At 39.3% G+C, this 13,874-nt stretch overlaps 1 protein-coding gene across 1 annotated transcript; it reads right to left on the reverse strand.

Moving 5' to 3' along the window:
- Positions 1-1,816: 1,816 nt before the first annotated feature.
- LOC123976697 (cholecystokinin) lies at positions 1,817-5,848 on the reverse strand. Its single transcript, XM_046059045.1, has 4 exons — positions 5,807-5,848; positions 5,001-5,121; positions 4,723-4,878; positions 1,817-2,260 (listed from the first exon to the last, which is right to left on the reverse strand). The coding sequence occupies exons 2-4, from the start codon at positions 5,119-5,121 to the stop codon at positions 2,124-2,126; spliced, it is 414 nt and encodes a 137-aa protein (XP_045915001.1). The 5' UTR covers positions 5,807-5,848; the 3' UTR covers positions 1,817-2,123.
- Between the last annotated feature and the right edge of the window lie 8,026 nt (positions 5,849-13,874).

Here is a 13,874-nt window from a genome sequence, read left to right on the forward strand (position 1 = left end):
CCTAGCAGCCTGTCTGCTGGCTTTTGTCAGAGTTGTTGTTTTCATGATTATCATAATAAAAAGAAAACCCTCAAGTGACGTTCAAACTAGAAGTGTCAATACCACATCATCAAATCCCTTCTTCTGCCCTTGCCTGAAGAAGTTTAATTAAAAATTTTCTCAATACACAGCATTTCTTCATAACACCAAAACGGGCTGGGCTGTTATTGTCTCTTTAGTGGAGCCAAAAGCAATTATTAGAATTTATTTTGAGCCCACGTTAATAATTCAATCGATATCAGTTTCTCCAAACGCTTCAAACAGCTTCAATATTTAAGACAGACGTTAAAGCTCATAATGATCTTCCCGTTCTTTTGAAGACATTCTCAAACATTCCCTGGCCCTCTTCCTGAATGATGCATTCGCTGACTTTCATCTCCTTTGTGCGGCTTCACGCTGACCCTTTTTCTCAGCATCAGACATCTCTCCCATTACATTCATCATACTCAAAAACCAGCCATCATTACCCATAATCCACCATGGGCAGGCATTTATTTCCTAATGTGCAGAATATTTACTTTCATCGTTTTGCATCAGGCGAAGTCACTGGCCTTTGGTACTGGTCAGTTGTGTTTGTGTGATGTAAAATATGTTGCCTAGATTATGAAATGTAACACATCTCTATTCATTTCTATTTGAACAGCAGTGAGATTATTTTAATACATTTACTTCGTAACTTGTAACATTTAATATTTAAGAAAATCAACCTGGCAATGTACAAGAAGTGGATGACAGGTCCCATGGGAGAATCTTTACTCATGGAGCTGCAGGCAGACTTATCTTTCATGGCGATATGTACAAAGCCCATATTAGACAGTGAGTTTCATAATTTGTTTTTAAAATATTTTATCAGTTCCAATATAAAGCAAAACAAATAACATCCCAAAAAGGAGAAATGCTTCATACCCAACAGTGCTACCAACTTAAGAGAAGACATCTAGACCAGAATGAAAACAACCCGCCTACCTCACAAACAGGTTTCCATTTAAATACTCATAGTCCCTTAAATGATATGTTCGAAATATCTGGAGGGCCATAGTCCAGAAGTGGCTTTCAAATATTCAGAAATAACTGATCTTATGTTTAAGTACATAGTGCTGACCTTATATGTGGCAACACAATTCAAAAACTGTGTCCACATTGTAAAAAGAGATGAAAATAAATTCCTTTTACACACAGGGGTGATAATTTCTGATCCATCTCGTTCCAAACAGAGGGAGTTACATGTTATAGTCAATAGGATGACTTGTAAGAAATTGTGGACTGTTTTCACAGCACGTAATAGACTGCAACTACATCCTCTGTGCATTCAGTGTCAAAACCATTCTTGTGTTGCTGGAGAGAAGAAGCAAGGAAAAGGAAAAAATTTTAATGGGAGGGATTTTTGTCCAATCGAACAGGCAGTATGAGATTGATTTTGGGACATAAAATATAAGTTTTGATCAAATTTGAAACAAAATCAAGGATTATAGGATTTAGGGAGGATTTTGAATCCTTTTTTTCAGAAGGCTCTTGCCCTCATAAACTATCACCAAAATGACTTTAGCAGCTGTGTGTGTGCTTATGCATATGTTATGAGTATTAGTAGTATTAGTGATATTTTGGGGATAATAACCTTAGAATACTACATGAAAGAAGCATAATAATCTGACGTTGTAGTATGTTTGCAGCATTAACGAGGTGCCACATGTAATCCTGTATGAATGCACCCACTGACAGTTAATAGGTCCAGTTTAATCAGCATGCATTGTATTGGAAGAATTCATATGCACAGAGGGATATTTTCAATCTTTATTCAGTTCGGTTATTCTCAACACACCCTGATACCGTCCCAACCCTTTCCACCCAAAATGAAGAAACAAGAGAAAACCAGACACAAACAGACTTTGGACAGTGAGAGCTTTTCTGCAAAATTTGGCATAATGTATATTGCATTATTACAGTTTTACAAACAAATGTACAACAAATACATCATCATAAATAGACTTGTCATTGTGAGACAGTGGGGAGCCAGCTTGCGTGGGGGGGTTTTGTCTTCTTTTTCTCGCGTGCCCGTACGGAGGAGTATGAGCCGTGACTTCCCTTTACGAGGAGTATTCGTACTCCTCTGCACTGCGGCGACCAAAATCCATCCACCCCAAGTAGTCTCTGTCTGCTATCCGGTGGTTGGTACTCAGTCCGCTGCCTTTGCTGTTTGCTGTGGAGTTTCTGCGCACAGAACCTGGGAGGAGAAGTAGGGAGGACGGGGAGGAGGGGGAGGAGGGGGAGGTGGCAGACAGAGTGGGTTGAGGAGAAACAGAGCAGGGGGGACGTTAGTATTGAGAGCGACAAAAACTTCACTGGATTGTGGTCCTGCTTTTGGTTTGTGTCTGCTTAGAGACAGCTAGAGGAAGATCGTTTGAAATACTCTGATTGTGCAAACAAGATGCAAGTAAATGTGGTGCAATAACACAGTGAATGTGACTTTAATCAGATTTTTTACTCTGTGAGGCACTCTGACAGAGCCCAGAGGATTCATTCACTGTTTTTTTTAATAACCAAAACATCGTGGTTCTATTGGAAATATTATATCTGGTGAAATGTGACAGTTTTTGGGTGAGATTAGATACAAACCATGCTCTCATAAAACCAAGCCGTTAATAGTCTTTATGCACTAAAATGTATTTTATTTGATTGATACTTTTAATATCTAAAATGTCATCACAGATTTTATGACCTCAGATGGCAGTTAAGAAGTTAGTTGAGTTCATTACAAATCACAATTAGGTTTATGCCTTCCAGAGACACAAGTGTTTGCAAATTTTAGAAACTGACGACGTTTGCTTTCTGTGACTATGTGGGTTTTCAAAATTCCTCTTGTTTAGATTTGACTTTAATTAATTATTTTAATTAAAGTTGGTTTTCTTTTGGATATTTTAATAGTCTCTTTCTCATTATCTCTCTCTCTATTTATTTATCTCTCTCTCTTTCATTCACACATCCACACACAAACACAAACACTTACACAACACCATAATAAAAGGGATGTTTCAACTAAAGCTGGACTTTAGAGTGACAACATACCATCACTTCCTTCGTGTGTCCATGTCTGTATTTATCAAGGTGTATCTCAAAATGTTCCAATTACCCAACACACTGTGACTTCCTGTCTTGTAAAACATTCTGATCTCTGAAACTCTGTTTCTCTGATTTTTTTATTCCAAGTGAAGTGAAGCAGGAATGCTATCCATTTGGTAATCAATTGAGCGCTCACAAAGATGCTGTTTTCACTCCACCCACATCCTCCTACGCATTACACACACACACACACACACACACACACACACACACACACTGGTATGCACACACGCGCACACACATAAACACAGCGTTTCAGCTCCCTGGTGGGCTGAGAAGATGGGCTGCAGAAGGCTTGACAACGACACCTCCTACACCGAAACATGCAAGTGAACAGCGAGCACACGAGCACAGACACCCACAAACACACACGCACGGTTAAATAGAAACACACATGCACACATTCCCTTACATATTACATGCTGATTTCAATGTGCCATTTGCCTGTTTAAAGACTTCACTGTCTGCCTGAACAGTTTCTGTTTCGCATTTTTCTGCTCCTGAAGTCTTGTACAACAAAATTGAAACTTTACAGCTTAAATGTATAAATATAGCTGTAATTCTGATGCATATTTGTGTGTGGATGTATAAATATGATATTTTATGTCTAAGATACAGTAGATAAAAGGCATTGTCCACTTTTCAAAAAATAAAACCAATAATCTCAACTTTATTTTCTGTTGGCAGTGAATAAAGTGTGAAAATGATTCCCTTTGATTCGTAAATCACTTACTCGCGATAAAGAAAACTTTTCTTCAGAGGATTTCGTGTCTTTTTTTTAACCACAGGTCCCACGTTAAAACATTTTGCTCCCTACCTGTTGTTCTGTGAAAATGTGTGCAAAGTTTCAGGCTGTAGGACTACTTGTGCAAAGAAACATCGTACTGTGGACACGGAAGACGTCAGTGTCAGGAAGCCAAGCTGAGAATCTCAGGTCTTGACAGTGTATATATATATATATATATATATATGTGTGTGTGTGTGTGTGTGTGTTGTGTATGTGAGAGTGAGAGCCCAGATATTCCCCCGTCCTATCACACGGCCAGAGAGATCCGAGCGCTGAACCTGAGGAACTATGACAGTGTTGAGGGCTTGCTTTCTTGGCATCAGAAAAAAAATCAAGCGACTGAGAGTTAGACAGAGAGAAAAAACTGAAATAAGATGGTATGAGGAGAATGGCCGGAAGGCTGCACACAGTAATACTCTCTCTTTCTAACCACAAAAGCTTTTTAGAGCCACTAATTCATTTTACATAGCAGGCTGTGCACTGATGATCCAGTAATTAGCAGGATTGAAGAGACGAGAATGGCAGGGAAAAGCACTTGTCTCTGAAAATGCTGCAAATATTGTAGTTGCCAGATGTTTTTCTTTATATAATAATAATAATAATAATCCTTATTTGTAGAGCACTTTTCAAAAACAAGTTACAAAGTGCTTTAACAAGTGTAAAGAATAACACAAAATATACTCACACTCACACTCATCCACATCATCCAGCCTTTGAGATTCTGCAAGCCACATGCAAAATAATAGCACAAAAACACACATGTACGTCCTCACACACACCTTTCCTGGAGGAGATGAGTCTTGCCAGCAGCTCACTGAGGTTGGCTCGGGAGTCTGCATCCTCCTCAGCCAGAGGAAGAGCTTTCAGCTGGGGGGCAGAGCGGCTGTGTTGGAGGTGGGGCTCTCCCATGGTGTGGGTGTCAGCCTCAAGGAGAGCTACTCAACACACAAGACACACACAAGAGCAGATGTCGACCATTAAAACTCGCTGGGATATTAATGAATGTGCTTGCCTGTTCACTAGGGGCTTGTCTTTGCCCGTGGTGAAAGATTTGTACCTTCAGAAGGAGCGGAGATGGAGCGCTGGCTCTCGTCTAGGAGCTGGGAGGAGAAGGGGAGCCCCAAACAGCTTGTGCACAGGACTGCCAGCACGACACACACACACAGCCCTGCAGTCATCTAAAACACGGAGAGACAAAGTGAAAGTTTAAAAAGAAGGAATTTGAGACGCGGTCCAGTCTGGATTTGAAGCAGGCATCTCCTGACTCAACAGACTTCTTCCACACTAAGAAACTACAGCTGAGACCATCTGCTATCCAACTGCTCTTTCACAGTTAACGATCACTCTGACTGCAACGAAAGAGGGGCGTGAATCAGAACAGCACATTCACACTGTCTTCCAGGGGCACAGCAGGCGACACTGTAGATAGTTGGATCTTGATATCCTGAGTGCAATTTCAGCAGGTCAAATTGACCCGATTGATTGGACAGAATTTCTCTCATTTCCGCTATGCTTCTGGGAAAAGATCTCTGGAAATAAATTCACGAAACAAAAGGAAAGAAAGTGAAGCACGTAAATTCTTTTCAATCTAAACCTTCTGATTTATCAATAGGTTTAGAACAAAACACACCAAATGTGATGTATTCACATAAACACTGCTTTCATGTATTAAAACATTCAAGGCAAAATGTGTACATTTTGTCATTCTTTGCGTCCATGTGTTATGAAAATGTTTGAATTACAGTCTGATTACAAAGAAAATATTAAATAAACATATTTCACAGTATGAAGAATGTCTCATAAAATGCTTAAATCTCTGGTTTATCATTTAACGAAAATATAAAAGGAAAGTGGTTTCCTTACCTTGAGAAAAGAGGTTCAGCGTGTCAGAGTGTGAGAGTGAGGAGAGCACTTTCTGATGAGTGGGAAGGATGCCCCTTTTATACTCCCCGCTCAGCGTCCTGTATGTGTGTGTGTGTGTGTGTTTGTGTTGCCTCAGTGTACATCCTGTGTATTCCTTGGTGTGTTTGCGAGCCTAATGTGAGTGACTTGGCCACAACCTCAACAATACAACAGCATGCTTTAGTTTTATTGTCTTTGCTCATCATAAAATTCAACATCAAGAGCTGCCTTATTGACGTACATTAACAATGTGTGTGTGTGTGTGTGTGTGTGTGTGCGTGTGTGTGCGTGTGTGTGTGTGTGTGTGTGTGTGTGCACGCACAACAGTGAATCATCTGAATCAAAAGCTTGAAACTGCTGCTGAAATATTAAAAACATTTTCTGGAAATAAGTGTATATTTGGTCTACTGAATATATTCAGTTATACCTGCTGTCATGAGGAGGACGTACGTGTGTGTGTGTGTGTGTGTTTATGTATGTGTCTGTGTGTGCGGGGGTGCATAGGTGATTGGTGGGTGGTTGATGGGGAGGGTGGCTGTGCAGTCAGGCATGTGTGGTTGTGTGTATTTGTGCACACCCACACACATATTAGATGTCAGTGGATGTTCACACTTAAAAGTGGGCGGAAGCAGAAAGGAGAATCTTCAGTTTTGTTCATTTAACAGGTGACTGAGCTCAAACTGAGACATCGCCATCATCTTCCTACTGCCCATCAACTCCCCCGCCCATCCACCCTCCTAACCACGCAGGATTACAGAACCACTCAGCGATCAGGCAGGTGTAGCAAATCAGTCTGCCTGAGACATATTGATCAGCTGTTGTGAGTTAATGTTTTTATTAATGAGGCCGACGGCCCGCTGATGCATGAGAGGGTTAGGATCTGTCACTGATCCTACTGATCTGTACTGTTTGTACCTGCTGAGATAATGTGCACAAGAAAATGGGAGATCGTACAGGAGGGATACAGACATCCTTTTATTGCTGTAATCTAGCTAAGAGATTTGAAATGGAGAGAGTACACACACACACACACACACACACACAGTGATTAGTGACCAGACCTCAAAAGGATCTCTCTTGGAGCGCTGACATTGAATGAAATATAGATCAAGTGCTCATTATCTGCCAAATAAATAAAAGATTATAGCAAAATCCATATATGTATATGTGGCAGATGAATGACTTGTTTAAAGTCACAAACCATAATCAATGTTATCCCCAAAAAAGACATTCAGTCATATAATCAGTGAAGAAACTTCACTGCTGGCTAGCTTAAACTCTCCAATCAAAAACAAAACACATTAATACCTGCAATTTAAATGATCAGAGAAATACCGATTGAGGTTAAAGCTGCCCTAGGTATCTCTCTTCTGTAAAAATATACCTGTTTTGTAAATTTAATAAAAATAAAATAAAAGTGAGGCTGTGCCAGAGAAATTACTACACCTTAGCCCCATTATCTCTTTATTGTACGTAAATAATTTCCATTATAAATAAGTTTCAACAGAAGCGTAAATCTGGCTAGAGTTTTACATTTATTGTTTTACATTTAACAGTATATTTAATACTTAAAGCTGCACTAATCTACTACTTTTACATTAAGAATGGATCAAACATAATGTGTAATGTGAAAGGGATTGCTTTTAGCGACAATTGTTGCTTAGCTCTACAGAGCATTTTAGCATCATCCAGCTCGCTGTTTTGGTTTAACAGCCACATCTTTACTGTTGTTCACTTTCACTGCTCTCATCAACCTCTAGCCGCAGCAGGCAGCTGTTTTTTGGCAAAAAAGCTCTAATAAACTTAGTGGACACTACCCTCCCAGCACCAAATGGCACACAAAGTTAGCTACCAGCTAGTGAACATAGTGTTGCATTTAACTTGCTAAAATAGTTCCCTCAGGAGACAAGAGGACAGTAAGAATTGGGCATTTGTCGGGCGGGCCAAAAGTCCAAATAAATGCTAATATTGCACGTTGTCTGCTGGATGTGAAAAGAGGCAACTGTTTGCTGACATGCTTACCATATCAACTTTATTAGTTTATAATATGTTAATGTTTGGCTTTGAGTTTGTTGCAATGCCCCCAAGTGGCAAAAAAAATCTATAAATGCAGATTTAAATATGTAAATATATATAAGAATTCATCAAGTATGGCTGCTGGTGTTGATGCCAAACTCCCGATTTCTACACTTTTTTTTTCACCACATTATGTGAACGTAATATACCGTATGCTTTGGCATTACATATTGCCATTCACTATTGTCACTAATGAAGCACATTTGTATAAATGTTGAAATAGCTCATGTTGCCCAGATGCCAATCAGATTGGATGTACAAACACTTGAAGTCAAATTTAAAATATTCTTCTTAAAGTTACTACAATTAAATATTGATGCCTCTATATGACCTACATGAACAAATGAGACCATCAGTGACAAGATTGTCTTTTTCTATATAGTTATTCCAAACTCCTCACCGAGTCTGCAGAATCAACACAAAATGAAAGTTCCCTGCAGTAACTTTAAACAGCAGTGAGAGGTTGCTATGTCCAGGCATGGCTAGGTAAATCAGATATCATTACCTGACCAGGTTGTGTGCCTGTTGTATGCTGATTAATTACATCACATTATGGAAATTCCTGGTACTGTATTAAAATCCTCAAAATTAAATTCAGCCACCGCTGGCTGTTGCTGCTTGCTGAACTTTGGACCCCATCTCCTAGCTGTCACTCAGGAGAGATGAGTCTCTCTCGATCACATCAGCTCGGGCTGACATTTTTCACTTTCACATTCATGGTTTTGCTTCAGTCTGCCTATCGGTCTCACTCACTGAAGATGCTGTAGGCACCATGAGAAGGCACAAGTGTAGGAGGTGAGGCCACGGCGGTTCAAATTAGAATTAATTAACCATGTGGTGTGGGAGCGTGCATGTGAGTAAAAAGTGTGTTTGTGGGTTTTTGTCTGAGTTTCCACTTTAGATATTTACTTTTTGGCGTTTCTTATTAGTGTGTATGTTTGAGTTGAACTCTTGAATATGATTATTTTCTCACCTCCCAATTTGGGCTAGAAGAAATCCCCAATTGAAAAAAATCTGCAATTATAAAGAGAGACAGTGAGAGACCCCTTGCCGAGGGTGTTTGCTACAGCTTTAGAACACAGTTAGCAAACATGCTGAATAATGCATAGATCTATTAATGTGTCTGCCTTAGTGGCATTGTCTCACACAGATAAGCACTAAGACCAGTCTCAGAGGACCCCTTTGCCCACAAGGTAGATTCTGGAGCTCCTTCAAATACTGTTTTTACCTGATAGTTTGACTTGTTCAATCTGTTCACCTGAAGAATTTTATTTATATAGCCCAAAATACGGTGGCCCTGAGAGCTCTTAACTTAAGAAAACACATGCAAATGGATAAAACACAAGCAAATGTTCAAAACCTGTTTTCAACACTATTTTGACAAAACATGCGCAGTATTAAGAAAAAATGCAAAACAGAAAATCCAACCAAATATAGAAATGCTAACAGATGCAACAGAAACTGTTTCCAGGGGACATTAAAAAGTGATGCACACGGCTGCGACACGCTTGCTGTTGCCATGGTTTGTGACTCATGTCCCAGCTGTGTCAGGGGGTTTTCATCACTTTTGTGTATTCTATTTGCATCTTTTCTGTATTTGATTGTGTTTACTCTTTTTTTTTCTAAATGCTGCGCATGTGCTGTGACATTGGAGAAGTTGTTTTCTTCATTTGCATGTGTTGTCTTAAGTTGCAGTGTGCTGAGCTCTCAAGGCCACCATATTAATATCACAAATCACAAATTTGCATCAAGGGGCTTCTGTAAAGTGTATGACACCCTCTGTCCTTAGCAGTGTTGGGCAGTAAGGCGTTACTAGTAAAGCTTTACTGTAATAATATTTCCCAGTAACTAAGTAGTGAAACTAATTACTTTTCTAAAACAGTAATTTAATTACAGTAACTAAGGCAAGTAAAGCTGCATTACGTGAAAGCGCTACTGTGCGGCAAGTCTGCGGCACCCAACTTTGTTGTTCATGTCCGCTGATAGCAAAAACTAAATAAAGAATGGAGAACGAGGGAGAGGGGCGTTCTTTCCACAGCTGTAAGTAGCTGCTGCCATTATTGTGTCACAGTCTAAGATGCAAAGAACATTGTCGTCCAGTATAAACCAGCAAAAGCTTTCAACCACAAACATTTCTACATTTAATTTATTGAAGCATCTGCTAAAGTAGCACAGCAATGTGAAACTTACAGAAAGAAACTCTAGCAGCTACTGCCACTGTTGCTTGGACTCACGGGGAGAGAGTGGCGTTAACATAACGTATACACGACTGAAGATAGTTATGGATCTTATATTGCATTTCTGTCAATAAATCCTTCTAAATTTTACACACTGAACCTTTAAATACAACAAGTTGCTGGAACCCGACAAAAATGTAGAGAATTTGTGAAGAATTAAGAACAGATTATCAAAATTTTTAATTACTTTAATGAATAAAGGTATAGGCTACCTAGCATGCATTCAATGTTTCTGATTTGTTTATTTCAAAACACATAAATGGATATGTGCAGGATAGGAAGGAGGCCAAGGATGCTTATACAAAGTCCTCTGCAATAACAAGTGAATCTCAGATTCAATCAAGTGTAATCATAAGGGCATCAGCAAGCAGTCAGAAAAATTAAAACACTAAACTAAAAATCTAAAACTGAATGGCTGCAGGTGAATCACATCAAACATACACTGTTTTAAATCTGTGAGCACGATATGATAAACCGAGAGTAACCATAGCAACAGGTCTTCTCCTTCATGCTGCACGACCAGTTAAATTTTGCTGGAAACAGACCTAATGCAACCACTAATATCAAATATAGTGAACAGCACCATCGCTGGTTTTGACTCTGCTTGGGGGCATGTTTGAGTGGGACAACCTTTAAATTTCTTATTAGTACATCAGGTTTGGTGACCTCACATCATTTTCAGTAAAGCCATGCCCAACTTCATCCTGGTCAGAGGTTGAATTAGCCAACAACAACTGAAAACACATTTTACAGGATAAGAAATAGTTTTAACAGTTCTGTACTTAAAAGTACACTTTTGAAGAATGCTCCCTTACAGAAAGGGTACAATGTGATCTAAAACAAAAGTTTATTGTCACTAAAGGGAACCTCCCGAGCGACAATTTGTTCCATTCTATGTTCTCATCTCTACTTCTATTTCTGAGAAAAATCTTCTGTGCAGATGTGAAGGCAGAAGGTGGTTAGCTTAGCCTAGCATGGAGGTAAGGGGAAACAACTGGCACTTTTAAAGTTCAAAAATGAATGTGTTACAATTCACTTGTTTACTATGTACACAAAGAGACATTTTAAACTTTGTGGTTCATGGAGGAGTAATGTGTTTAATTGTGTATAATTATTTCTTGATAAGGGAACAGTTTTTCTATCCGCCCAGCACTTCCGTGCACTGCCACTGCCTCTGGCAGAGGTCAAATTGGTGAGCACAGGTTTTAGTCACTGTGCATGGCTGTTATCTCTTATTTGCCAAGAGATAATTGTAGCACTACAAACGACTAATAGCAAACATAACATACAAACAAATTCAATACAATTGGTTAATCAGTGAGCTTTAGAAACATTGGCAGACAGTTTCTTAATGTTGGACTGGGCCAGGCTAGCTGTTTTCTCCTGCCTCCAGTCTTCATGCTAAGCTAAGCTAATTGCCACCTCATTCTGGCTCCTTACTTGACGCACAGACATGACAGTGGTATCAATCTTGTCTTCAAACTCTCGAGAAATAAGGCTAAGTGTATTTCCCAAAATGTGAAACTATCCTTTTTTAATTTCTGCATCAGAAAAAACTTGTCTTGTATAAGTTGTTTGGATTAAACAAACCAGATATAACGTGTTAATTATTGAAGCTAACGGGCTACTGGCTAGCTTCATACAAGAGTGGCAACGATCTTCTAATCTAACTAATCTTACTAACAAGCAATGAAGCATTTTCCCCAAAACGTCAAACTATTGCTTTAAGTGAAATTGAAATTAATATGAAAATAAAAACCTCACACTATGGCAACACTGCCACATGCTCAAATTAGTTCTTGTATGTAGAGCTGGATGACAAAGTGCACACAATGTCACATATAGCTTCCCATCAGGACCCGCCACTGTCAGTGACCCTCTCCATGTAAAGCCTTAAAGCTGCATCCTCATCTCAAGCGCAGAGCTGCTTCAGCACAGTCACACACTTGTGAAAGTATCATCAAGTGCGATTGCTCTTCAAGCGCACATATGTGTCCCCGAGCAAGACACTTAACCCCGACTTGCTCCAGAGGCGTGCGACATCTGACGTATATAGCAATTGTAAGTCACTTTGGATAAAAGCATCAGCTAAATAAATAAAATGTAAAAAAAAATTTAATACATGCCAACATGTGGACAGTGGTGGCGGTGTGTGGCTACAGAGGTGGTCCAGCAGCACTTGATTGAATGTGAATTCAGTTTCAAGTGCGATGTGAAAAGACACCTCGACTCTCTGCTGCATTCAGAGCAGGATGAAGCCCCAGATACCTCTATACACACACACACACACACACACACACACACACGCAGACACATACCTGACAGAAGTAATACCAAGTAATATCTGACCATACATATGTTACAAACTTGCTGCATGGCTAGGAATAATAAAACCTCATTACACAGTATGCTTATGCAGATTTATTTTCAGTAGCTCCTGATTGTTTGGTTTCATATTTGAATTAACATGCTGTAAACAAGTAGCTTTTCAGTGTTATTTTGTATAATTCTTCTTTAAAAACTTACAATGAAGGAAGAGAAGTTATTCAAACAGGGGTGTTATTCTGCTGGACGTGTAGGATTCATTTCCACACATGTAGCCTTTTCATTTTCTTTGCCGGGCTTCAGGCGACTTCTCCGTGTCATGTGAATAAATCTCCCAGGAGATCAAGAACCAGTATGGACAGGACAGGGAGACCTATTACACCGTGTGCTTGTTCTTACAAACGGGTTGATAAGATCGAACTCACCTCGCTGCAGCAATAGGCCCATTATGATGGAGATGGTCACACGTATTATCATGTGCAAATTGCTCAAATCTTCTTGTCCTTGAGGTTTTCGCAGTGTTACTCCTCCCATCTTTTCTGACAGTTATACAAATGCACAAAGTAGAATATGTATGTGTTGTAGCAGCTACTTCTTTTATATTTATATTTGATTTAATTTACTGACAGAAATTAAAACAACATCGAGGCCCTTTTTTATGTCCTGCAAGGATGTAAAAATAAGATGCACAAGTAAGAAAAGAAGAGAGGATACAATTTTCAAGTGCGAGTGATGTGAATGAAAAAAGGGGAAAGAATGAAAGATGGTCAGAGACAAGAAGAGAAGGTGAGTGAAGGGGAAAAGGAGGGAGTGACTCTGTGTTACTGGTCTTTGTAATAACCTAGTAATTAGCAGCAAGAAACTTCAGCTGGTAGACTTAGGACAGTCAATACTATTGATTAGCGTTAATGAAAACATTGTTTCACCTGCTTTTGGAGATTCTGTCTGAAGCCTGAGATCCAGACAGCTCATGTGTTTATTTCAGCCTAGCAATCTGTAGTTGATCTTCTATGTTTTGTGCTAACACAGATTTCTACATTATCAGATGGATGGCTTAGAAATCCATTAGTGAACACAGCTAATACGCTTTTCTCTCATTTTCCTGTGAAAACCGCCACCAATCACCATTGGAAACAATCGGTCTATGGAGAGAAATTAGTCTCAATACTAGTAATAAATATGTGTGTCAATTTGTGAGTAAATGCATTGTCAATCCACAAACAAATACCAACCAATTTGGATAAATGTAAAACAATTTTGCAAATAAATCCATCCAAACCCACCTTTTCCCACTGAGTCTCAATACTTGAAGTGGGCCCTTACTTAGGAAAAAATATGTACGGTAGTTGTATAATGAATGTTAATGAAGCTAACGCCTGTCATAACGTAAC

This window comes from Micropterus dolomieu, linkage group LG09, assembly GCF_021292245.1.
Source record: "Micropterus dolomieu isolate WLL.071019.BEF.003 ecotype Adirondacks linkage group LG09, ASM2129224v1, whole genome shotgun sequence".
Taxonomy (NCBI): Eukaryota; Metazoa; Chordata; class Actinopteri; order Centrarchiformes; family Centrarchidae; genus Micropterus; species Micropterus dolomieu.

Bases quoted from the DNA above. Each gene is read 5' to 3' on its own strand.
- LOC123976697 (XM_046059045.1), bottom strand. From the start codon at position 5,121: ATGACTGCAGGGCTGTGTGTGTGTGTCGTGCTGGCAGTCCTGTGCACA. The intron at 4,879-5,000 runs GTACAAATCTTT...TGTGTTGAGTAG, and splicing joins CATCTCCGCTCCTTCTGAAG to CTCTCCTTGAGGCTGACACC. The intron at 2,261-4,722 runs GTGTGTGTGAGG...TTCTCCTCCCAG, and splicing joins ACTCATCTCCTCCAGGAAAG to GTTCTGTGCGCAGAAACTCC.